At 37.7% G+C, this 26,167-nt stretch overlaps 1 protein-coding gene across 2 annotated transcripts; it reads left to right on the plus strand.

Moving 5' to 3' along the window:
* Nucleotides 1–59: 59 nt before the first annotated feature.
* CUTC (cutC copper transporter) lies at nt 60–25,598 on the plus strand. Of its 2 annotated transcripts, XM_043597231.1 has the most exons (9): nt 60–171; nt 3,019–3,090; nt 6,176–6,235; nt 9,996–10,205; nt 10,919–10,954; nt 13,622–13,755; nt 22,341–22,368; nt 23,987–24,092; nt 25,092–25,598. In XM_043597231.1, exons 1-9 carry the CDS (start codon nt 111–113, stop codon nt 25,204–25,206), a joined length of 822 nt encoding a protein of 273 aa, XP_043453166.1. In that variant the 5' UTR covers nt 60–110; the 3' UTR covers nt 25,207–25,598. The 2 variants fall into 2 exon arrangements, with proteins under 2 accessions (XP_043453166.1, XP_043453167.1); XM_043597232.1 differs by lacking the exon at nt 3,019–3,090.
* Nucleotides 25,599–26,167: the final 569 nt, after the last annotated feature.

Consider the following 26,167-nt stretch of genomic DNA (forward strand, 5'->3'; position numbering starts at 1 on the left):
AGACGCGCCGGGGTGCGCGCAGCCATCAGGCCGCGCTTCGTTGGGCGCGCGCGCCGGAACCCAGACCCTGAGTAGAAACCGAAGACGCACGAGGGAGGGACGCGTGGAGCATGAAGAGGCAGGGGACCTCCTCGGAGCGGAAACGGGCGCGCATACCGTCCGGGAAGTCCGGTACAGAAGGGGGCGGGGAGGGGGCGGTCGGCCGCTTTCGCTGTCGGGGGCGGGCCTACGGGAGTTCTGGCCAGTGGAGTAGTCGCGATTTCTCTCGGAGTCCTTTCCCCGGCTTCTCACATCCCTCAGCGCGGCAAGTTCTGTCGTTCTGGCTTTAAACGTGTAGAAGCTGAGGGCCTGAGAAGGGGCTTGTAGCGAGAGTGACGCGGCTCCGGAACCAGATGTGTGGGTTTGCATCCCGGCGCGTCTCGTGTGCGACCGTGTTCAAGTTGGTTAACTTCTTTCAGCCCCACGTTTCCCGTCGCCACGCGAGGCTGCGAGTCCCCACCCCGTGGCAGCGCTGGGACTGTTAGCTGTCCAGCGCTGAACACAGCGCCTCACCGTGGTGACCTCTTAGTAACCTGTAGCTGCTGCGGCGGGGGTGAGGACTGTCTCCAAAGCCGCACCGCTGCCAAGCGCCCGAGCTTGTGGCTGCCCCACGTCCCGAGTTCTTGCTGCTGCGCCAGGCAGGGTGGCGTAGCAGGTGCTGGGGAATTTGGCAGATCCTCCGCCTCGTGAACTCTCGGTTCCTCCAGACCAGCGGTTCTCAAGCTTTTTGATCTCAGGACCCCTTTCTCCTCCTGAAAGTTATCGAGAACCTTCGAGACCTCTCATTTATATAGGTTAAATCTATCCGTATGGACCGTATTCGAAATGGAAACATTTTAAAATGCTAACTAACTGGAAACCCATATTACATGTTAACACCAGTAACATCTGTGTGCGTGTGTGAAAAATATCTTCCTAACAAATAGAATGTCAGTGTTTTATATTTTTGCAAATCTCTTGAAGATCTGGATTAATGGAATTGCTGTACCTGCTTCTGCTTTCAGTCTGACATGTCAGGTAGCCTCTTGAAAATTCCACTCCACTTGTGAGAGAATGCGAGTGAACAAGGCAAATAAAGTCTTAGCATTATTATGAAAATACTTTTCACTGCACAGACTCTGAGAGGGTCTTAAAGGCCCCCAGAGGTAACTGGACTACCACACTTTGAGAACTGCTGCTCCAAACAAATGTCTTTGATTCCCACAAATAACTTTGTTCCTGGACAGCTGTCATAGCCTTGTATGTGCGCCTCCACCATCTCCTGGCCAACGTCCTTTCTCCTGGGAGGCAAATGGTACCCCAGCTGCATTGTCCAGTCAGATTGATGTGACAGCTGGTCTGGGTGGCTATCAGGAAACTCATTCGAATGAATGCAGTGCTATTGGTTAAGAACATAGTGTGGCACTTAACTCTTTCACAGTTTGAGACTGATCATCTTCTTTTACATACGTGAGACCTTTGCAATTTGATGTAAGCAGATGATAGATTTTGGTTTTTCAAATTAAATAGTCTTTTTTAAAACGATAAAAGCAATATTGGCTAGGAAAAAAAGCAACATAGAAAAGTAAAAAAGAGGAAAGTAAAAGTAATTCCAAATCTGCTACCTAGTAGTAACCACTATTAGTATGTGGTGCACATTTCTTTCAGGTCTTATTGCATGAAGTGTACATTTAATATTCTGAATTGTAAACAAAAACAATGTGCTTCACTTACAGAAAAACTCAAAACTTTATTTTCATCACACTTGTAGTGTAAATACATGGTTGAAATTTATGAATTTATAATTATTCAGCCTCTGGTAAATCTTTGCATGACTGTTGTATACCAGGATGGACACTGTGCTTGCTATGGGTGATGATAAAGATTTCTCACATAAAGACTTCATTTAGGAACTTTAAGTCAACGAAGAGTGAACAGACACTTCTCTATATACATAATAATAAGAGGTAGAAAGTAATTAGTGTTTTAAAAAGGTACAGTTAGTTTTTAAAAAGGAACACATAATCTGTGAAGAGTTATATGAGTTCAAAAGAGGGAGATACAATTTCCTACTTTGAGAGAGGGGAAATATGGAAATGTGATTTAACGTGAGTCTTGGAAGATTTTACCATTCAACAGTGGAGCTGGCACGGCTTTGTGGATTGAAGAGATGGCCATAATCAAGAGCAAGGATGGGAATTGGGGGGAACTGGAGGTATATAGAAGAAAGAGTATGTAGTTTATTAATGATAACTGTTTTTGAACACACAGTGAGTACTCTCCAGTTTACATGAATTATTTAGTGCTCACTACTCTGAGGTAGGTACTAAAGCCTATTTTGCTTCATAGAAAACTTAGGCTAAGTAACTTGTCTAGGGTCACACAGATGAGTAGTAGGGCCAAAATTTGAAGTCCATCCTTTTTCTTAAACATGATCTTTATAAAAACGTTTAAACATATTCTGAAAATGCTGAGAAATATCAAAAACAATCTAACTTAGAATGTGATGATGAGGTCTGTGCTTTAGGAAAATTAATTTGGCATTCAGTGTGTATTTTCCTCAGTGTAATTTCTTATAAATATGTTTGTATACTTATTTCACAGTTTGGAGACATCAGTTTAATAGTCAGTATGCTGTTGGGGCACCTGGGTGGCTCAGTCAGTTGAGCGACCCACTTTGGCTCAGGTCATGATCTCACGGTTTGTGGGTTTGAGCCCCGTGTCAGGCTCTGTGCTGACAGCTCAAAGCCTGGAACCTGCTTCGGATTCTGTGTCTGCCCCCTCCCCTCTCTCAAATATAAATAAACGTTTAAAAATTTAAAAAAAAAAATCAGTATGCTATTTTATTGCACTCATGGTCTCTAGTATACTTACCTACTTGGATTATTGGATTTGGACATTGGGCATTGTATTTTGGCAGCAAAATATAAAATAACGGTGGTAGATTGGTCTGGATGGATAGTACCATCATGAAATTACATTGTTCTCCATGTATTTTAGGAGCAGCAAATGGATTTCTCATGGAAGTGTGTGTTGATTCAGTAGAGTCAGCTGTAAATGCAGAAAGAGGAGGTAAGACAAAAGAGAATGAATGACAGTTGGCAGTCCCTGTAAGAATCTGAAAATGAATCCTGTTGAACTGATCTTGGGAGCCGTTGTGATTACTAAGGATCCTAGTAGTCTTTTTGAAAACAGCCAACCTACTGGAAAACATACTGGAAAATTATCATCTTCTAATCTTACTCCTCCAGTAGATCACATTTTGAGTCAAGTGTCTACAGTAGTGCTTACTCACCAACTTCATTTTTTTTAATTGAACTTAGCAAAGACTTCATTTTTTTTTCAAACTATTGATTTAAAGATGATTTAAGAGATTTGCTTCCATTTTCATCATCGAGACTTTTATCATTATCTCTTTTTAAAAATTTTTAAAAATATTTATTTATTTTTGAGAGAGAGACAGAGCACAAGCAGGGGAGGAGCTGAGAGAGAGGGAGACACAGAATCTGAAGCAGGCTCCAGGGTCTGAACTGTCAGCACAGAGCCAGATGTGAGGCTCAAACTCATGAACCAAGAGATCATGACCTGAGCCGAAGTCGGAAGCTTAACCGACTGAGCCACCCAGGTGCCCCTATCATTATCTTTTTTTTAACATTATTTTTACCTCAAAGTTTCTTTTGTGTTCTGAACCTGCTTTAATGGGAAGCATAGAAATTCCCATAATCCCTGGGGGGTGCCTGGATGGCTCAATTGTTTAAGCATCCAGCTCTGGATATCTGTTCATGTCATGATCTTGTGGTAGTGAGATCTAGCCCCACGAGGGGCTCTGCACTGGCAGCATGGAGCCTGCTTGGGACTGTCTCTCTCCCTCTTTCTCCCTGTCCTCCACTCATGCGTATGTGTGCGGACGTTCTCTCTCTCTCTCTCTCTCAAAATAAATAAATGCAAAAAAAAAAAAAAAAAAAAAAAGAAATTCTCATCATCTTAGGATCAGAAATTTTTAAAAACATTTTATTATGGAAAATTTTAAACATATACAAAAGTAGAACAGTATAATGAATCCCCACATACCCATCACTCAGCATCTACTATTTTCAGCAAGTGCCCAATCTTTCATCTATATGGGAATCAGGATACTTTTTGTAAAGAGCAGCATAGTATATATTTTCAGCTTTGCTGGCCGCATTTGGTCTTGGTTGAATATTCTTTTTTATATATATATATAATCCTCTGAAAATGTAAAAACCATTCTTAATTTGGCAATAACGAAGAGTGAAATGCTGATACATGCTACAACATAGATGAATCTTGAAATTATTTTAACATTGCAAGTGGAAGAACATTAAGTGGAAAAAAGTCACAAAATACCACATGCTGTATGATTCCACCTATATGCATGTTCCACATTGGTCAAATTTTGGAGAAAGAAAGTAGATTAGTGGTTGCCTAAGGTTTGGGGGCATGGGAGAAGGGGAGGTAACTGCTAAAGGGTATGAGGTTTCTTTTTGGGGTAATGAACATGTTCCAAAATTGTGTTGATGGCTGCCAAACTCTATAAGTATACTAAAAAATATTATATTGCACACTTTATGTTATTTCTTTTTTAATTTTTTTAACGTTTATTTATTTTTGAGACAGAGAGAGACAGAGCATGAATGGGGGAGGGTCAGACAGAGAGGGAGACACAGAATCGGAAACAAGCTCCAGGCTCTGAGCTGTCAGCACAGAGCCCAGTGCGGGGCTCGAACTCACGGACCGCGAGATCATGACCTGAGCTGCAGCCGGACCCTTAACTGACTGAGCCACCCAGGCGCCCCATATATTGCACACTTTAAATGGGTGAATTGTATGGTATGCGAATTGTGTGTCAGTAAAGATTTTTATTTTTTGAAAAACACATACACAAACATTTTTAACTTCTAGGCCATAACAAAAACAAGCTGTGGGCTTTTTGCCTGCAGTAGATTCAGATATTGTTAGCCTGATCCATCCTTTATAAGGTTTTCTTTCAGCTTTTCACCTAATGATTTTAGCAGTGCCTATTTTAGTAGGGTTTGAAAAATGGTACTATAGTAATTCTAACATTCATTTACTTTTCACTTATTAGAAGTATGCTTCTATAAAGAACTTTCCTTCATCAACTGTTTGGTTATATTGGGGTTCAGTTTCTATAAGAAAGGCAGGATTAATGCTTGCTCTTTTTCTGCTGTTTACTGATTTTTGGGTAATGAGTTTATTTTCTATGCCCCAATGAATTGTTTTATCAATATGAATCTAGATTTAGACATATTTGATGTGTTTTACTCCATTATGGTTATTCTTACTGATGCTCAAAGTGTCCCCTGTTTGGCTGGTATGAGCCTTTTCAAGCTGGATCCTGAGACTCTTTGGACATGATGCTGTAGTCCGATAGTTGATTTGCTTTCAGCATTCTCTTATTCTTGAAATTATCTTGATTTAAGCTACTTAAAATTATCTTATACTTTTTTAAAGCTTAGACACTCTTCAAAAAGATTGTTAATATCAATGAAGAGTCAGTGTTCCACTGTGATCAGTCCAGAAACTTATTTATTGTAAGTTACATCCCTATTCATGGAGAGGCAACCTTCTAATACAAATTTTCAGGAGATCTAGCTTAACTTGAATTAACTCTTAAATTTGACTATCAGTAACACAATATGGGTTGCAGGATATAGTTGGGATTAAAAATAGAGTGTTATTCTGGTTTTATTTATTTATTTATTTATTTTTTTAACGTTTATTTATATTTGAGACAGAGAGAGACAGAGCATGAACGGGGGAGGGGCAGAGAGAGGGGGAGACACAGAATCTGAAACAGGCTCCAGGCTCTGAGCCATCAGCACAGAGCCCGACGCGGGGCTCAAACTCACAGACCATGAGATCATGACCTGAGCCGAAGTCGGACGCTCAACCGACTGAGCCACCCAGGCGCCCCTTATTCTGGTTTTATAATATGATTTCTCTCAGTTTCTAAGAATCTTTGCTATATTTTAGAAAAAAGTGTTAAGTTTACTGTTTCATAAATGTTTACTTTGAACGATAATTTTTGAGCAATGCTTCCTAAAACTGTTCTTAATTTTTAATTTTTAAAAGTTTATTGTATTGAGCAATGCTTTTTTTATTATTATTATCATAGGTGCTGGTCGGATTGAATTATGTTCTGGCTTACTGGAAGGAGGAACCACACCCAGCATGGGTAAGTGTCTGGTTTTCATATTTTCTAGGAGGAGTTTATAGAGCCCGGAGACAATGGGTAATATGTTTTCTTGAGATCTTTTACTAATGTTACTAATGTGTTAACTATGCTGTGGATATTGTATCAGTTAGAAATGCTTATGCTTATGAATAAATCTATCAAAGATGTGATCCTCATACAGTACATCAAAAAGTTGAGAGATAGGTAGTTACTGTTAATATTGGTTTAGTTGCTCTGCAGTAATATCAAGAGCCAGGGTTTTTTTTCTTTTCTCTTTCCATCCTGGCATCCTTAGCATATTGACTTTTGTCTTCATTTCTTCCCTCCTGGTCTTTTTGCTGTTGTCATACATCTATCTTACTACTATCTTCTATCTATGTTAAAAATACATACACTCCACACTACTTTTTGTTTAAAAATTCAATTATCTCTTAAAGAGAATAAAAGAGAAAACAATCAGTGTAGTTACTATTTCTGGTGTTCTTCATTCCTTTGTGTAGGTCTGTGTTTCCATCTGATCTCATTCTCTTTCGGTCTGAAGTAATTGTTTTAACAATTTTTTGTATTACAAGTATGCTGGTGATGAATTCTTTCAGCTTTTGTATGTCTCAAAACATCTTTCTCCATTTTTGAAAGATATTTTTGCTGGGTGTAGAATTCTACGTTGACGGGTTTTTTTTTTCCTTTCAGTACTTTAAAGATATTTCTCCACTGTCTTCTTGCTGGTGTTGTCTTTCGTATGAAATTTGCTATCATCCATACCTTGTGGATTTTTGGTGGTGGTTTTTTGTTTGTTTGTTTGTTTTTGGTTTTGCTTTTGCTTTTGGTTTTTTGTATAATGTCTCTTTTTTGTGGTTGCTTAAAATTTTTTTTTTTATTTCTGGATTTCAGCAATGTGATAACAATGTACCTGACTATAGTTTTCTTCATGTTTCTTGGACCTGTGCATTTATAGTTTTCATCACATTTAGAAAATTTTCAGCATTCAATATACTCTACCCCCTCCTTCAGAGATGTCACATACTTGTTTTAGGCTGCTTGAAGTTGTCCCACAACTCACTGATGAACTATGTTGGGTTTGTTTTGTTTTGTTTTGTTTTTTTGAGACAGAGAGAAAGCGTGAGTGGGAGAGGAGCAGAGAGAGAGGGAGACACAGAATCAGAAGCAGGCTGTCAGCAAAGAGCCTGACATGGGGCTTGAACTCCTGAACCGTGAGATCATGACCTGAGCCAAAGTCAGGCGTTTAACCAACTGAGCCACCCAGGCGCCCCTCTCTTTTTTTCTTTTTAATCTCCTTTTTCTCTGTGTTTCATTTTGCATATATCCTATTGGTTTGTTTTCAAGTTTACTAATCTTTTCCCTGCAATGTCTAATCTGACATTAATCCCACACTGTGTGTTTTTCATCTCACACATTATAGTTTTCGTTTCTAGAAGTTTAATTTGAGGCTATTATATCAAGTGTGTTGTTTCTGAACTCTTTTGAACATTTGGAGTAAAGTTATAGTAGCTGTTTTAATGACTTGGCTGCTAATTCTAACATCTGTACGAGTTCTAGGTTGGTTTCATTTGATTGGTTTATCATCTCATGATGCATCTTGTGTTCCTGCCTGATAATTTTTTATTGGCTTCCAGACATTAATTTTATTTTGTTGGGTCCTGGATATGTTTGCATTCCTATAAACATTCTCAAGCAGTTACGTTATTTGGAAACAGTTTATTCTTTTTGGGTCCTGGCTTTAAAGTTTGTTAAGCAGGTCTGGAGCAGTGGTCAGTCTAGAGTTAACTATTCCCCACTACCAAAAGCAAGAACCTTCTGTGTTCTCTATCCAGTGCCCCACGAATCTTCAACTTTTCCTATATGCCTGTTGAGAATAGGTGTTATTTTTGGTGCACCAGGTGTGAATGACAGGCATTATTTCTTTCTAATTCTTTTCAGTGGATTTTTTTTCCCCTGGCCCTTGTATGGTTTCCTTGCATATATGCACTCATCACTACTGAGCTGAATATTAGAAGGGGATTCTCTTCAAATCTCCAGATTTCTCTTTGTCTTCCCACTGGTACTTTCTCCTGTGAACTCTAGTCATTTGGTCTCCCTGGACTCTCAGTTTTGTCTCTTCAACTCAGAGAATTCTCTGACCTCCACCTGGGTTCCCCCTTTCTATACTGCAGCCTAGAAAACCCTCAAGGTAATAATTTGGATCAAATAAAGAGCTTATCTCATTTGTTTCCCATCTTTCAGGCATCATTGTTCTTTGTTGCTTGACATACAGTGTCTTTCAAACCATTGTTTCATATATTTTTCATATTCATATGTGTTTTTTGGTTATTATAGGTAGGAAGATAAATCCAGTTCCTGTTACTCTGTCTTGGTCAAAAGCAGAAGTCCCTGTATGAATTTTTGACTCTTCTATGTTACTTTGAGATTGATGATAGCATTATTTAGTATAAAGGTTTATATGTGCTGTAAACCTTTGGAATCTTCTCACTAAGGGAGGGCATTCCCTGGCCATCCTGTGAAATCTCCAGACCATCTCTAAATTTGAATGCAATCTGTTCTTTGCAATCGTAATCATGATTCATTGCTTGGTGCTGGGCATATTGCTATTCCATGCAAAATTGGGGATCTTTTAGCAAGGAAAAAGAAGTAAGTTCATAAACACAATGGTGCTTGTCACAGAAATTATACAAACGGTTCCCAACAGATGATGGTTTGGCTTATGATTTTTTGAGTTTGCAATGGTGTGAAAGTAATATGCATTCAGTAGAAACTGTACTTTGAATTCTGAACTTTTCCTAGGCTAGCCATTTGTGGTATGGTACTCTCATATGATGCTGGGCAGCCACAGCTCCCAGTCAGCCATGCGATCACGAGGGTAAACAGCCAATAGACTTAAACCATTCTGTACCTATGTAACCATTCTGTTTTTCACTTTCAGTACTGTATTCAATAAATTACATGAGATATTCAACACTGTATTATAAAATAGGCTTTCCATTGGATGATTTTGCCCAACAGTAGGCTAATATAAGTGTTGTGAGCGTGTTTATGGTAAGCTAGGCTAAGCTATGATGTTCAGTAGGTTAGGTGTAATGAAGGCATTTGGATTTAAGATCTTTTCAGCTTAAGATGGGTTTATCGAGATATAACTAACACCAGTCATGGAAGATATATACTATTGAGGTTTCTGAATTAGTCATGAATTGTGTCATATTTAGGTGTTTTTGTTCATAGATCTCTATATAAAATCACAAATAAGTAGAACTTTGCTTCCTTTTACATAACTCTTTAAAAAAAAGGCTTTAATTAATTTCTTTGTTCCTAAAGGATCATAAACTTTAGAACTATGTAAACATCTCTATAGTAGGTTCTAAACAGAGCTGTAATCAATTAGAAAGGAAACATTGGATTTTATGGAATACACTGGCAGAATAGTGAGCCTGTTACTTCACTTTCCAATGTTACATACCAGCAAAATGATTTTTCTTTAGTCAACTGACAAGTGCTTTTAAAAATTCAGTAAATTTTTTCTGTTTTCTAAATTGCTCTTTTTTACCCTTGGTTTTCTTATTTAACTTCTATTATATGCACATTTTTTAATTTAGGGTTGTCATTCCCTTTAGATCTATCTCTGGTTGCCTCAGTCATTGCTTCCTTTTCTTATAGAAGTGATACACAAGAGCTAATAAATTTTATTGACTTCCTAGAGATGTTAGTTCACATTTGAATTTTAATTAGTCTGCTCTCTATATTCTTTTAGGTGTCCTTCAAGTAGTGAAGCAGTGTGTCCAGATTCCAGTTTTTGTGATGATTCGGCCGCGTGGAGGTGACTTTTTATATTCAGATCGTGAAGTTGAGGTGATGAAGGCTGACATTCGTCTTGCCAAGCTTTATGGTGCTGATGGTTTGGTATTTGGAGCATTGACTGAAGATGGACACATTGACAAAGAGTTGTGCATGTCCCTTGTGGGTAAGAATTTGTATCTGAGACCAAAAAGCCTCTAATGATGATTGCGTTGAATACTTCTGATATTGAAACTAACATAACATTGTGTGTCACTGCAAGTAAAAAAAAAAAACAATGCAATTGCAAAACTGACTTTTCAGTCACACCTGCAGGCACTTATACTGACCTATTTTAAACAGTTATCTAGATGTCTGGGGCAGATCTAGGTATATGTTCTAGTCCTACTGACTCCTCAGTTGTTATAGATCAAGTTCTGCTGCTTTTCCTGGAAGGTTTAAGGGAAGTTTGCCTCGATTCCTTTAATCACTGCACCAAACACTTCAAAGGCTATTGCAGTTGTTGAAGATGGGGAGATGTGTAGAGGACAGAAGCATACTACTTATAATTCTAGGCCAAAGTATTTCTTGAAGATTCTCAGAGGGATAAAAGTAATAGATGTAATGCTGCCTTTATAAATAACCAGATCGCACAATTTTTATTTAGTCTGGCTAAAGAATGGATGACCATTTTTTTCTTTTAATGAAAATCAGAGATTAATGGAAACATAAGAATTCTGAATTTGGAAGGCTGCCATTTTATTATCTTAGTTCACTGTCTTTGCTTCTTAGGAGAGGACAGTATAAAATAAAAAAGTCCCATCTAACATGGAAAATTCTATACACACCAACCAGTGACGATCTCTTCATTTATATTGTTATTTGACTTTATTTTTGTAGCTATATGCCGTCCTCTGCCAGTCACTTTCCACCGAGGTGAGTCATTTCCATTTTAGAAGTTCTTTTGAACAGTGTCAGTTTTCTAATTTTACCAAATGCCATAACTTTTTTATGGAACACATAAAGTGTTACAGTGTTACCGGTTTGTTTCTTTATAACTGGTATAAATTTAGAGATGCACAATTTGAAACTTAGTTATGAAAACTTGTTAAAAGTAAATGCTGGTGTGGTGGGATATAATAGAGGGAGAGAGTGGGAATTGTCTACAAGTGTATGTGCTTGTCACAGCATTCCAAGCAAGAATCCTGAGATTCATTTTTTATTAGATGCCTTAGATCATGTGCAACTCCCAAAAGAATAAAGTGCTGTGGGGCGCCTGGGTGGCCCAGTCGGTTAAGCGTCCAGCTTCAGCTCAGGTCACGATCTCTCAGTCCGTGAGTTCGAGCCCCGCTTTGGGCTCTGGGCTGATGGCTCGGAGCCTGGAGCCTGCTTCCAATTCTGTGTCTCCCTCTCTCTCTGCCCCTCCCCCGTTCATGCTCTGTCTCTCTCTGTCTCAAAAATGAATAAATGTTAAAAAAAAAATTAAAAAAAAAAAGAATAAAGTGCTGTGGCCAGTGAAATGAAATGTACTGCCTGGCTTAAGCCAGACAAGACCATTCTAGGAACTAGTGATGTGACCAGCTTTCCCAGATGAATATAAGATTCATGGGCAGAGGTGGGGAAAGGGGTGGATATCTGCATAAGAATTGGTTACTATTAGGAAGGAGGAAAGAAGAAATAGATGCTGGATAGTCAATGAACAGATGCTCACTGTTATGTACAAAAGTGCATTATTGATAGCTTGTCTACATCAGAATGGTTTCTAAAATTATCTGATAGTTTCATATAAAAAAATACTTCTTATCTATAAATCAGGTAGTCCTAATTTCCGTACACTTTTGTTAAACCTCAGTAAAACGGAACAAGTCAATTTTGCCTGCAGAGGGCGCTCCTTTATATGTGAAAAGAAAGAAGTCTCCAGTCAAAACTTTTTTTTTACTTGATGATATATGTATGCATGAGAAATTGTTGAATGTTTTTCTGCCGTTTTGAGTAAGCATTCGAAGATTAGGATAAGAGTGGGCTCTGTCATTTGCATCTATTTACAGAAATTAGAGATAAAGCATTTGTTATTCTTGTTGCTTTTTGAAATGGATTATACCACCAGAAAACTGTTTTCTTGACTTGCTGTTTAGCAATGCTTCTCATAAACTAGCAATAACTAAAAGATGTTAGAATGTTTAAAATCCAGCACCTTGAGACTAGCCAAAAAAAGTTTGTAAATATGAAAAGTAATTTTAATCAGTAAACATTTATCTGAAAAATATATAGTTTAAAATTTGACATGCTAAATAATTTAAAAAGTACATGTCATAGAATGTATTTTTCTCTTCTTAAACTAAGAAAATCATTTCAAATTTCTTTTCCTTCAATACATTTAACAAAAATATTTTTGTATTTTCAAAATTTTGCATTGTTGTAAGTTCTACATTGTTTTCACTCATGCATTTAATGAGATAGTATGATAGTGTAATCACTGGTGAGGCGCTGCTACAAAAAAAGGAAAAACCTCTGTGGTACATTTAGCTGCCTGCATACACTAACGGGTAATGTAAAGGGGTCTAACCTTAATCTGCCATGGATTAGAACCTCCAAATCATGTAACAGTGCTGAGAACCAAAGCAGAAGTTTTTATTTTTGAGGTTCCTAGTGCCACTTTCCTCCCTGAGGAGGAGAGAAGTCTCTTAGAAAGTAGAATGGAATTACAAGTTTATATAGTCTGTTGTGAACAATTGTTGTACTATGAGCCATAAGTATTTGGAGTAAATGGAATAGTACAAAATATTAATCAATAATGAGAATGTGAACTAAGGCCTTTTTAGGAAATAGCATAATATTTGTCTCAAGTGAGGTTTGTCCAATTTGTCTGAAGCCTTAGAGCAGTTTTCCAAATTTGAGTCACTTGCCTATCACATTTAGAGTGATTTGAGTGCTACCTGTGCAAATGTATGTAATAATTTTCATTAAATAAAATCTTAAGTGAATTAAAAAAAATTTTTTTAATGTTTATTTATTTTTGAGACAGAGTGCAAATGCGGGGGGTGGCAGAGAGAGAGGGAGACACAGAATCTGAAGCAGGCTCCAGGCTCTAAGCTGTCAGCACAGAGCCCGAAGCAGGGCTCGAACTCAAAACGGTGAGATCTTGACCTGAGCTGAAGTCAGATGCTTAACCGACTGAGCCACCCAGGCGCCCCTTAGGTGAATTTAAAGAGAAACTTTTATACCTCATGAAAAATGGAAATGTTTCGCTCTTAATCTGTGTTTAAGTAAATAAATCTGTTCAGGTGGGTACCATCTAAAATGTTCACGCGTACCATGATGGTATGCAGACTATGTGGTGTGCTGGTAAACTAGTTCTTGGATGAAGAGAGCCCTGGTACATAGTATTTGTTGAGTTCTGTGGTTTAAATTCTCCCACCTTGACTGACTTCAGGCTGTCAGTGGATAATAATCATGCTTGCAGAACTCCTGAATATTTAACAGTTGGCTCTGGCTTGCCAATACAGGCTAGGTCCAGCACACCTCTGTGTGTATACTACATTTTGGAAAGCACTATATTAGAGGATATGTGTTCAAAATTCAAATCAGTTTTATTTATTTCAGCCTTTGACATGGTTCATGACCCAGTGGCAGCTCTAGAGACCCTCTTAACCCTGGGATTTGAACGAGTATTGACCAGTGGATGTGACAGTTCGGCACTAGAAGGGCTACCCCTAATAAAGCGACTCATAGATCAGGTACACACAGTTTGTTTCCTTTCTTCCTAACTCTGTTGTGCTTGCTCCTGATGTTCTGTTGTTCAGCTAGGTTATGAAGCTATTACTGACTTAATGATTACCCTGTACAGAAAAGCAAGCAGGCAGAAATATATTTATATAATTCTTATTTCTTTCACATGAGCATTTTAGTGTTTAAGACTTTTGACGTCAAATTGTGACCAGTGCTTAAGGTTTTGATCTAACTTGGATAACCACAGCCAATTTTATCTTTTCTCTGCCATTAGCATTACATTGTTTTAAGCCACATCATCTCACCATCAGCCTATGTATACTCAGGGGAATCCCATAAAAAATTTGAAATAATTATCACGTGGAAATGAATTCTAAACCTAAAATTATATTCTTCTTTCACCTCTCCCTATCTATCAGGATAGGAGGAAATATGTTTTACCCTTGTATGAATTTCCATGATGAGTTAGCATCATGTGTAGAGCAGGCAAATTTGTAATTGTGGTATGTCTGTTTTTCTGACACCAGTCCAGAGCCATTTTGAGTTAGTGAGTATGGACTTTGAGACGAGAGTTCTGGATTTAAGACTCAGATACTTATTTGATTTGTAATGTTGAGTAGATTATTCATCCTCTGTTCCTTTATGTGTGCAATTGAGAAAAGTTTGATACTTCCTTTATAGGGTTGTTCTGATGATTGGTAGAGAGAAGATATGTAAGAGCCTTAGTGCTTGACATATAATAGATCTTACTACATGTTAGTTTATTATTATTACTTCTCCTGTTACTAATATTTTTTTTGTGTTCTGTATGGAAATCTAATTATGTTCACTTTCTTATAGCCATGAAAATAGTTTTCAGAAATTTCATCTAAGGATCTGATGTGACTTTGCTAGTCTGGAACTTACTGATTTTACAAGTATTTATTAAGTATATATTAACTTCAGGGCATTTGTACTGTGGTGGTGACCTGTGTGTGTGTGTGTGTGTGTGTGTGTAGTCACTGCCCTTGGAGTTTGTGGCACAACAGGCACTTTTAATAGAACAAGCAATTGTAATAGAGTGCTATAAAAAAAGGTACTAAGTGGCATCTGGCTGGCTCGGTAGAGCATGCCACTCAATCGGGATAGTGAGTTCAAGCCCCACGTTGGGGGTAGAGTTTACTTAAAAAAATAATTTTTTTTTGAGAGAGGGAAAGAGCATGCGCAGAGCAGGGAGTGGGCAGAGGGAGAGGGAGAGAGAGAATCTTAAGCAGGCTCCATGCCCAACTTCAATCTCGCAACTGTGAGATCATGACCCAAGCTGAAATCAAGAGTCAGACATTTGGGGGTGCCTGAGTGGCTCAGTCAAGTAAGCTTCTGACTTTGGCCCAAGTCATGATCTCACAGGTGGTGGGTTTGAGCCCCACATCAGGCTCTGTTTTGACAGCTCGGAGCCTGGAGCCTGCTTCGGATTCTGTGTCTCCCTCTCTCTCTGCCCCTCCCCCGCTTGCACTCTGTCTCTGTCTCTGACTCTCTCTCTCTCTAAAATAAATATTAAAAAAAAATTTTAAGAAGCAGACATTTGACTGACTGAGTCACCCAGGTGCCCACCCACTCTTTTTTTTTTTTTTTTTTTTAATTTTTAAAAGTACAAAGGGGCACATTTGAGAGGAATTAACCCCAGTTTTGGGCATGGAGTTGGCAGTAGTTAGCTCCCAGAAGAGTCACACACACATTCATTTGAGCAATGATTACAAGTTATCTGTGTAAAAGGAGGTAAGGGGAATAGGTGAATGCCTCATGCAGAAGAAATAGTGTATACAAAGACCAGGAAAGAATAACTTACTAAGATATTGAAGAAACCAGAATATTGGATATAAAGAGAAGAATGCTGTCCAGAGCCTTGAAAACTGTTGAGGAGTGTGTATTTTATCGCTGGGGCAGTGGGAAAGTCTGAAGGGTTTTAAAATAGAAGAATTGAATTAATTTTTAAATTTTTTCTCACTGTGGAGTAGAGAATAATGTAGATATAATTGCCATAGTCATGTCTTGCATTTCATTATCACTGTGTTGCGAATGTAATTTGTAGTTTAATCATTGGTTGGCAGGAAGCATGGAGTTAAATATTCTCATACGCTAACTTTACTTCTTTTTTATAAAAGAAAAATTCCATGTATTTAGGGTATACATGATATTTCAATATTAATATATATATAGTGAAATAGTTACAGTCAAGCTAATTAACATATGCATCTCATCTAGTTACATTGTGTGTGTGTGTGTGTGTGGTGAGAGCACCTGAAATATTACTCTCTTAGCAAATTTTTAGAATTCAATGAAGTATTCACTATAGTCTCATTGTGCATTAGATCTGTAGATTTGCTCATCCTGCATAATTGCAACTTTGTACCCTTTGACCAGCATCTCCCTGTTTTCCCCACCTCCTCACTAGATAGCAATGTTCTACTCTCTGTTTCTATGTATTGGACTTTTTTTTAGATTTCACATATAAGTGAGATAACGCTAACTTTACTTTTTGAAGCAGTTATCTAGCAGTATAATATACTGGTTAAAGCCTAGGTTTGGGGATTAGAAAGTCTGTGTTTAAATCCTAGCTTTGCCATTTATTAACAGTAAGCCTGGGCAAACTACCTAACCATTCTAAACTTCAGTTTCTTCATCTACAACATTAGCATTTTAATAGCACCTATCTCCTACCTCCTAGAATAGTTGTGGATTACTTCAGATAATAGCACAAAGTCTGATACTTAGTAAGTTCTTTATGTTGTTAAATCACTTTGATAGCTTTAGGTAAGCATACAGTTCTCAGTAATCTTATGGAAACCCCCCTCCCCAAAGTGGCAGAATTCATTTAATTTGTCCATGTTTTGAAAAGCTTTCACTTGGAAGAAACAGTTAAACGTGACTTTTTTTGGGGGGGTGACTGGGTGACACAGTCAGTTAAACATCTGACTTCAGCTGGGGTCCTGATCTCATGGTTTGTTAAGTTCAAGCCCTGCATCAGGCTCTCTGCTATCAGTGCAGAGCCTGCTTTAGATCCACTGTCTCCCTCTCTCTCTCTGCACCACTCCTGCTCTCTCTTTCTCTCTCAAAAATAAACATTTTTTTAAATGACTTTTTTTCCTAGAATCGTTTCAGCTTTCTAGATAGTAAACATTTTGTTTATGGATGCTTTTGCACATATGAGAATACTAAATGGCCTTGTTCCACTTATTTCTCTTAACAATTATTAAATTCTGTGCGATAGCCCCATCCCCCTTTTATTCTGTTTCATTACCTTGCTTTATGGTTTTTTCATTGTACTTACAGCTACCTGAAATTTTATTACATAAATATACCTATATGTTGTCTTTCTTCCTTGAACATGAAAGCTCCACAAGAGTAGGAACATTATCTTGTTTACTGTGTCAGGGAGGAAAAACTATTTCTCTGCCTTCTTAGGTTTTATGTTTGAGGGCCTGTGAATTAAACTGACAAAACACAGATTAGCAGGAGGAAAAAAGATTTTAATCACTTATGTATATATATTGGAGTTCACAAAGAAATGTGACTAAAGGAGGTGCTTAGAATTTGGGTCTTACATACCATCTTAATAGGTGAAGAGGAGGTAGAGGGAGGGGCACTTAGGAATTTAGAAGTGGAAGGAGGAAAAGCATTTGTGGGGTGGGAGGAAAGACTTTTTGGAAAGATAAATAGGTGGACCCTAATGAGAATAGATTGAAGATATGAAAGTTTAATGACAATGTCTTGTTTAGGTATGGTGCTGATGAATTGCTCTCAGAGGGGAATTTTGACCATTGAGTTCTTTTTGAATTCTTTTGGGAGGCTCTGCTTTTAGGGCAGATAAGGAATTTCAGGAACTCAAATGCTTTCAACTCAAAATGATTTTTATGCCACAGTGGCATATGCTGGGTCATTTCAACCATAATATTCTCTATATCCAGAACAGTGCCTGATAACATGGTAGGCACTTAATAAGTATTTGTTGGATAGATGGATGAGTTAGTAAAGTGACATTGATAAACACTTTCATGATAGATCAATTTGATCAGGGTTTAAAAAATTTATCAGAAGAGGGGGCGCCTGGGTGGCTCAATCATTTTAGCATCCAACTCTTGATTTTGGTTCAGGTCATGATTCCAGGGCCATGGGATTCAGCCCCAGGTTGGGCTCTATGCTGAGCATGGAGCCTGCTAGGGATTTTCTCTCTCTCCTTCTGCCCCTCTCCTCTTTTCACGTGCTCTTTCTCTCTAAAATCAAAAATTAAAAAAAAAAAGTTGGTCAGAAGGAGGTTCTCTGAAAAGTCTACAAAATGTCAGTCTACAGATTTCACAGTATGTATACATATAAGCTTTTTTGGTAACTTTGGAGCTGTCTTTCCAAAATGACATATAATTCAGATGTCATGAAAAATTATATGCTTTTTCAGTGACATATATGCCAGAAGCTGGACTTGGAGGTCACTTTTGATTATTTTACTGAGGCCCTGATACTTAAATACTAGTCTGGGGGTTCTAATTTCCTCATTATAGAGCACAAGTTGTTGTTGACTCATATCTGCAAAAGAGATTTTTTTTTTTTTTTGCACCTATCGTATTGTCATTAACTAATTTAACAGTCTCTGTTTCCCTTTCTGCACCAGCATATAATTTTTTAAGTTTATTTATTTATTTTGAGAAACAGAGAGAGAGACAGTGCGAGCAGGGGAGGGGCAGAGAGAGAGGGAAAGAGGATCCCAAGCAGGCTCCACTGACCACATGGAGCCTGAGGCAGGGCTCAATCTCATGAACCATGAGATCATGACCTGAGCCAAAATCAAGAGTCGGACACTTAACTGGCTGAGCCGCCCAGACACCTCTAGCATATCATTTTTTTTCTTTTTAGTATTTTTAAAAATATATAATTTATTGACAAATTGGCTACCATGCAGTGTGTACAGTGTGCTCTTGGTTTGGGGGGTAGATTCCCATGATTCATTGCTTACATACAGCATCCAGTACTCATCCCAACAAGTGCCCTCCTCAATGCCCATCACCCATTTTCCCCTCTCCCCTACCCCAGCCCAGCATCAACCCTCAGTTTGTTCTCTGTATTTAAGAGTCTCTTCTGGTTTGCCTCCCTCCCTCTCTGTTGGTAACAGTTTTTTTCCCCTGCCCTTCCCGCATGGTCTTCTGTTAAGTTTCTCAAGTTCCACATGTGAGGAAAAACATATGATATCTGTCTTTCTCTGACTGACTTCATTTAACATAATACCCTCCAGTTCCATCCATGTTGATGCAAATGATGGGATTTCATTCTTTCTCATTGCCAGGTAGTATTCCATTGTATATATAAACCACATCTTCTTTATCCATTCATCAGTTGATGGACATTTAGGCTCTTTCCAAAATTTGGCTATTGTTCAAAGTGCTGCTATAAACATTGGGGTACATGTGCCCCTATGAATCAGCACTCCTGTATCCTTTGGATAAATTCCTAGTAGTGCTATTGCTGGGTCGTAGGGTAGTTCTATTTTTAATTTTTTGAGGAACCTCCACACTTTTCCAGAGTGGCTGCACCAGTTTGCATTCCCACCAACAGTGCAAGAGAGTTCCCCGTTTCTCCACATACGCACCAGCATCTATTGTTTCCTGAGTTGTTAATATTAGCCACTCTGACTGGTGTGAGGTGGTATCTCAGTGTGGTTTTGATTTGTATTTCTGGATGATGAGTGATGTTGAACATCTTTTCATGTGTCTGTTGGTCATCTGGATGTCTTCTTTGGAAAAGTGTCTATTCATGTCTTTTGCCCATTTCTTCACTGGGTTGTTTTTCGGGTGTTGAGTTTGGTAAATTCTTTATAAATTTTGGATATTAACCCTTTATCTGATATGTCATTTGCAAATATCTTTTCCCATTCCATCGGTTGCCTTTTAGTTTTGTTGTTTCCTTTGCAGTGAGAAACTTTTTATCTTGATGAGGTCCCAATAGGTCATTTTTGCTTTTAATTCCCTTGCCTCTGGAGACATGTTGAGTAAGAAATTGCTGTGGTTGAGGCCAAAGAAAATTGCTGCCTGTTTTCTCCTCTAGGGTTTTGATGGTTTCCTGTCTCACATTTAAGTCTTTCATCCATTTTGGGTTTATTTTTGTGTATGGTGTAAGAAAGTGATCTAGTTTCATTCTTCTGCGTGTTGCTGTCCAGTTCTCCCAGCACCATTTACTTAAAGAGACTGTCTTTTTTCCATTGGATACTCTTTCCTGCTTTGTCAAAGATTAGTTCACCATACATTTGTGGGTCCAATTCTGGGTTCTCTATTCTATTCCATTGGTCTATGTGTCTGTTTTTGTGCCAATACCATACTGTCTTGGTGATTACAGCTTTGTAGTAGAGGCTAATTGCCTCCCACATTGGTTTTCTTTTTCAACGTTACTTTGGCTCTTTGGGGTCTTTTGTGGTTCCATACAAATTTTAGGATTGTTTGTTCTAGCTTTGAGAAGAATGCTGGTGCAATTTTGATTGGGATTGCATTTAATGTGCAGATCAAGAATAATCATTTTTTAACTAAAAGAATTTGGAATGCTTTGGGTGCCTGGGTTGCTCAGTCAGTTGAACATCTGACTTCAGCTCAGGTCATGATCTCATGGTTGGTGAGTTCAAATCCCACTTGGGTGAGCACGAGCCCTGCTTCAGGTGAGCCCCGCTTCTCTCTCTTTCACCCTCTCCCTCGCTGTCTCTCTCTGCCACCCCTGGGATTTTCTCTTTGTCTCTCTCTCTCTCTCTCTCTCTCTCTCTGTCTCTGCCCCTCGCTCACTTGTGCCCTCTCTCTCAAAATTTTTTGGAATGTTTTTCACAAGATAACTCTTATATCTAGCTCTTTGGAGCTGTTTTAGAGTTTGTGGCTATTACATAAAGACCCTCAGCAATCGTACTGAATGCTTATCTTAACTTTACACTGCTGGTTACTTAGAGCTCATTAAAGTATAACTTGTCTGAAAAGTAAAGGGAAGGCTGTTTCTCCCTCTGCTCATGATTATCTCTATCATCTTCCCTACTGTTATTACCTTCCCTTTTTACTGTTTTTATGCTTTATTGCTTTTGAGACTTTCTGCTTCTCTTCCCTTCTTCACATTTGTTATTACAGAAGTTAGCTAATTTTTACTTTACTCCATTCTTTTGGTTTCTCTTTTCTGTTCTCTCATATCCTCTTTTTCCTTTTCTCTTCTGTCCTTCCCACATTGGATGGCACTACCCCTTTTTCTCCACTCCCCATTTTCCCCTCCCCACGCTAAGCCAATCGTTTTGTTTTCTTATTTGTCCTAACTGGACATGATATGGAAGTTAAGTATTCTCAACATTAATTGTATTTATTGACTATATTAATCAATTGTTTCATTTTTTCTATGGAAAAAGAAACTAAGCTATACGTGGTTCTTTTTTTTTTTTTTTTAAGTTTATTTATTTATTTGGAGAGGAGGATGGAGGGAGGGGCAGAGAGAGGAGAGAGAATCCCAAGCAGGCTCCTTGCTTGCAGTCCAGGGAGTAGGGGGACTCGACATAGGGCTCCACCTCAGGAATTGTGAGGCCAACACCTGAGCTGAAATCAAAAGTTGGATGCTTAACCGACTGAGCCACCCATGTGCCCCTATTTATGGTTCTTAATTGATTTTTTTAATAGTTCACTAGTACCCAATAGAAGAAAGATTATATACCCAACTTTGTGTGTATATAATAAGCTGCACAGTTGAGGCAAATGACTTGGAATTGTTTTGAGTGGCAGAATTGGCTGGTCTGGTATTAAAGTCTCCTCTCAGGAAACATATGTGAAAAAATTCATTTTCCATACAATTTAAATGGTTTTATTCAGAAAATTAGTGAGCTTGACATAATGTGTAATTTTTATTCTGTCATCACTACCTACCTGCTACTAGTAGTTCTGCTAAATTTGCATTTGGGGTGATATCCTTTTGACTTTCAGTGATACTGAGTATATCCCTAAAGCTTATTTAGGAAATGTAATGAAAGTTTGAATAAAGGTAAAGAAACTTCGATACCTGTCTTCCAGAATTATCAGAAATTAATCCATATAGTCTGATTTTATTACTTAAAACCCAGTTAAATGGACTCATGGGTTTTTTTTTAGCTGATATAAGAAGCTAGGGAATTTAGTTGAGGATACAAGACTTGAATAGGGTTTTTTTTCCCCCCAGTAATTTACTATTATGCTGTGCTCTGTTTTCTGCTGAAATCTTGTTTAAATTCAACTACTTCCATTCCTCTGCATAGCAAAAACTCAGAATTAATGTTATTTTTCAGTAATGACTTTTCTTAAGGTGATGTGATTATTCAGTGTTTATAGCATAGTCTCCTTTGTGTTCATCACAGTACAAGTCTTCAAAGCAATACAATAAAATAACCTTTCTGAATAGAAAGAGTTACTATGCTGAACATCTTACTTACCCAAGATCCCAAAGAATTAGAGATGACCTATTGAAAGTTAGACACTAGTAGTAGTTTTTAAAATTTAATATACTTTCACTCATGTTTCTGTTCTCACTGCCTTATATCTCATTTGAGAGAAAGATATTAAAATTTGTGTTTTTTTTCTTTTTTCAGGCAAAAGGCAGGATTGTGGTAATGCCAGGTATTTAATTATCTATCCATTTGTTAGTATAACACTGAAGTGCAGTGAAGAAAGAACAAAGGAGGCAGGATGATATGAGAGAAAGTATTAATACATGGTGTTCAGAGAGAATAAGTAATTTGATTAAAAATTTAAGATTGAGAGATGTGTGCTGGAATTTAAAACTTCAGATAAGGAGAACATTCTAGCAGGGATTAGCTCAGAGAGTAGCAAATAAGGAAGTAGATTGGGATTGGGGTTTCTCCATCTTCCGTAGTATAGAATTTTGTGAATGTGGATGGATGTTCATCTCTGGTGAGGCACACCAAGTTCAATGCTGCTATGTTGAGTTAGGGCCAAACGTCCTAGTTGTTAACAAGGTGTAAGCAAACATTTAGGCGGTATCTCTGGACAAATATAATACTCTCTTGGTTCTTGAAAATCTCTGATCACCGAATTCTTCCTTTTACTAGAACAGTTGGGACATATGTTCCTGATGATAACCATGAAATCGGCTAGGTACATTCTGGCTCATTAGAGGTGAACAATTTTTAAAGAATTAATAAGGGGATCTAGAATCAGAGTGAAAGAGATATAAAGATAATCTTAATTTCTTCATATTAATTATAAAAAAGTAGAAAATTGCATAAAGAATACTCATTTACTCATTTCCTACATTTAACATTTTGCCACATTTGTTATCTTTTTTTATCCTTAGGTATTTTAAAGTTAAAAGCATCATGGCATTTTATCTTTACACGTGTCTAAAATAAGCCTATGTTCTTTCAACTTCTTAGGGCTCAGTGATATTACTGTACCACTAAGAAAAAACAAGTTGATGAGTCCAAAAGAGTGTGTAAAGTCAAGTTACTTCAACAACTTGAATAGCTTGAGTTACCAAGTACATAATTTATCAGTCATCAAAAAATCTTTATTAAATACATACTATATACTAGGAAAGAAGAATAAAAAGATCAGTAATTTTATATTTTTAATCTGGTATTAGTTCAGAATATGATTATCTGTATACAAATATTTAAGAGATTGTTCAACAAAACAAATGAGTCATTACAAAGTTCTTAATTGTACAGTTTTAATAAAGTAGAATCAGATGCTTCTGTGAAAAACCAAGTTGATATTATATTGAATAAACTGCAACACCTTGCATTTTTCCCCATTTCCAAGTCATGTGCTCTTTGAATACTGGTTAGAGAATTTGTGTCTTTCAGATACATCTCTGAGGCTGTGCTTTTGTAGCTTCTTCCTCAAACCTATCCTTACTTTTTGTTTTAATTTGATTTTGCTTTAATTGAGAGGGAGTGGGGATAGAGATTTTTCCTTGCCCTAGAACAATCTTTTTAAAGTCAGTAATATATAGCATCATTATATGAACCAATAGATGTATAAGATTCTACCATACAGGTTCTGTGACCTTATTAGTTAACTGTTCTCCAGAGTCTATAGTCTGTCTTTTATCATTCCTTTCTTATCTCATTCTAGCATAGTAGGGAGAGAGTAACTCTTAAGTCAATGAGAAATTTTGGCATGGGAATTTCAGGTAGAGTAAGCAGTCATTGCTAGTCATTAAGTTTTATACAAAATTTTATTCTTCTTAATGTATTACTTATTTTTCCAACAGGGGGTGGCATAACAGACAGAAATCTACAAAGGATCCTTGAGGGTTCGGGTGCTACAGAATTTCACTGTTCTGCTCGGTCTGCTAGAGATTCAGGAATGAAGTTTCGGTAAGAATATATTCTTTGATTCGTGTAAGAAGGGCTGGATTAATCTTGAATTTCCTGATTTCCTTCCAGTAAGGAAGACCTTATTGATGGTATGATTAATGAATGGAATGTTGGGATTAGTACATACGTATTACCTCGTTCTTGCAGTTTTTCAACTGCAGATGGTTTTATCCTGCCTCATATAAGCAGGCTTTTCTGAACTTAGGTGAATCTTTATATATTTAAGTCATTGCTAAACTTAGACAATAATAAACTCTAATAATAAACTCTAATTCAGCAGCTAAGCTTCAAATGAGTCAGATATGTATGTATGTGCATTCAACTGTGATTTCCTTTAGTGAAGTTAATAACTATGGTATAAGGATGGAGGAGTCATAGTCACTTTTATCCCTCCTACCTTTAATTCTTAGTCAGTCATCCCTCACCTTTGTTCCCTATTTTTAGTTATTTTGAAATTATGCCACTATTAAGAAATTGAAACTATTGCGAGTTTTTTATTACACTTTGGAAGATTCACATAACTGAATAGTTAAGTAGTTGATTATTTCTGTTTAGAATTGGGAAAAATGAGATATAAAAGAAGCAAGAGCCTTAGAACTACATTTCTAGAGGGGTGCCTAGGTGACTCGGTTAAGCATCCAACTCTTGATTTCAGCTCAGGTCATGATCTCATGATTCATGAGCTTGGACTCTGCACTAACAGCACAGGTCCTGCTTGGGATTCTCTCTCTCTGCCCCTCCCCTGCTCGTGCTTTCTCTCTCAAAAATCAAAACAAAACAAAACTACATTACTAGATATAAAATCAAGTATACTGTCAGGTAGATTTGGCTACTAGATGTTTTAAGTAAGTAATTTGTAAAAATTATGAAATATGAGAATCCAAGCCCTTGACCTCCTGTCTTCTTGAACCATTAAGTAGCCTATAAAATGAAATGCCAGTAGGAGGGCTCATTTAACAAGTTATATAATTATCTGTCCTTTTATTATTTCTGTTGCAGAAATTCCTCTGTTGCCATGGGAGCCTCTCTTTCTAGCTCAGAATATTCTCTAAAGGTAACAGATGTGGCACAAGTAAGGACTTTGAATGCTATTGCAAAGAATATTCTGGTTTAGCCAGACCTCTCTGAGAGACATGGATATCACAAGATGAAGGTAGAAGAGTAGTTTTTAATTCTCTGACACAGCTTTGACCTTCTTCTCTGGCCAGGACAGTCACAGTCTTTAAATCTCACATGGCTATAGAGACTGTTTCCAAGAAGACAAAGAATTCAAACAGAGCTACAATCAATTCCTTTGCTTAATCTTGCCAGCCATCTCCATTATCATGGTTAAATGTGATCTATGCTTCTTCCACAGACAAAGGTTTAATTAGTCTATTTTGTGGAATTAATTGATGAACTGGGAAAATTGAACTGTAAGATAGGAATTCAGAGTGTGACTTCAGGGTCAATTTAATAGCAGTATTTTGCTTTTTCGTTTGTAAAATAAAAATTTCCATTCTGTAATGGTAGAGTCTTTTATTCTTATCCTAAATACAGTCTGTAGCCAAATATAAAAGGGAATATTTTTTCTTTCTTTTTTTTTCCTTATTATGTACTCATTAGATGGGCAAGACACTAAAGACACAGGATAAAATGGTACAGCATGAAAATCTCCAGACATGGGAAGTAGGATACGAAAGTTTCCAGACTTACAAAGGCAGAAGTGATCTCTAATGTTTACTGGGTGCCTCTGCTCCCAGATAGAGAAAGGACTTAACCGTAAGGTTCATCTAACAATTTACAAAGACCTATAGTAAAAATTGGGAGGTTACAGAAGTTAGCAAAATAGCTATTTCTTTCAACTGAGGCCACAGATAGGGAGAATGGATTCTAGTGATGAAAGATGCTTCTCCTGTAAGCAGGCCCCAAATGGTGAAGTTCATCACTAGCTTTATCTGTCACTTTCATAAATAATCTCATTTTAGGGGCGCCTGTGTGGCTCAGCTGGTTGAGCATCCGACTTCGGCTCAGGTCATGATCTCACAGTTCGTGAGTTCAAGTCCCATGTCGGGCTCTGTGCTGACAGCTCAGAG

The sequence above is a fragment of the Prionailurus bengalensis genome, chromosome D2, assembly GCF_016509475.1.
Source record: "Prionailurus bengalensis isolate Pbe53 chromosome D2, Fcat_Pben_1.1_paternal_pri, whole genome shotgun sequence".
Lineage (NCBI taxonomy): Eukaryota > Metazoa > Chordata > Mammalia > Carnivora > Felidae > Prionailurus > Prionailurus bengalensis.

What these genes read in the sequence shown, in the direction of transcription:
- CUTC (XM_043597231.1), top strand. Translation starts at nt 111, where the DNA reads ATGAAGAGGCAGGGGACCTCCTCGGAGCGGAAACGGGCGCGCATACCG. An exon ending in CATACCGTCCGGGAAGTCCG is followed by an intron (nt 172 to 3,018) that starts GTACAGAAGGGG and finishes CATGTATTTTAG; the next exon opens with GAGCAGCAAATGGATTTCTC. An exon ending in TAAAGCGACTCATAGATCAG is followed by an intron (nt 13,756 to 22,340) that starts GTACACACAGTT and finishes TTCTTTTTTCAG; the next exon opens with GCAAAAGGCAGGATTGTGGT.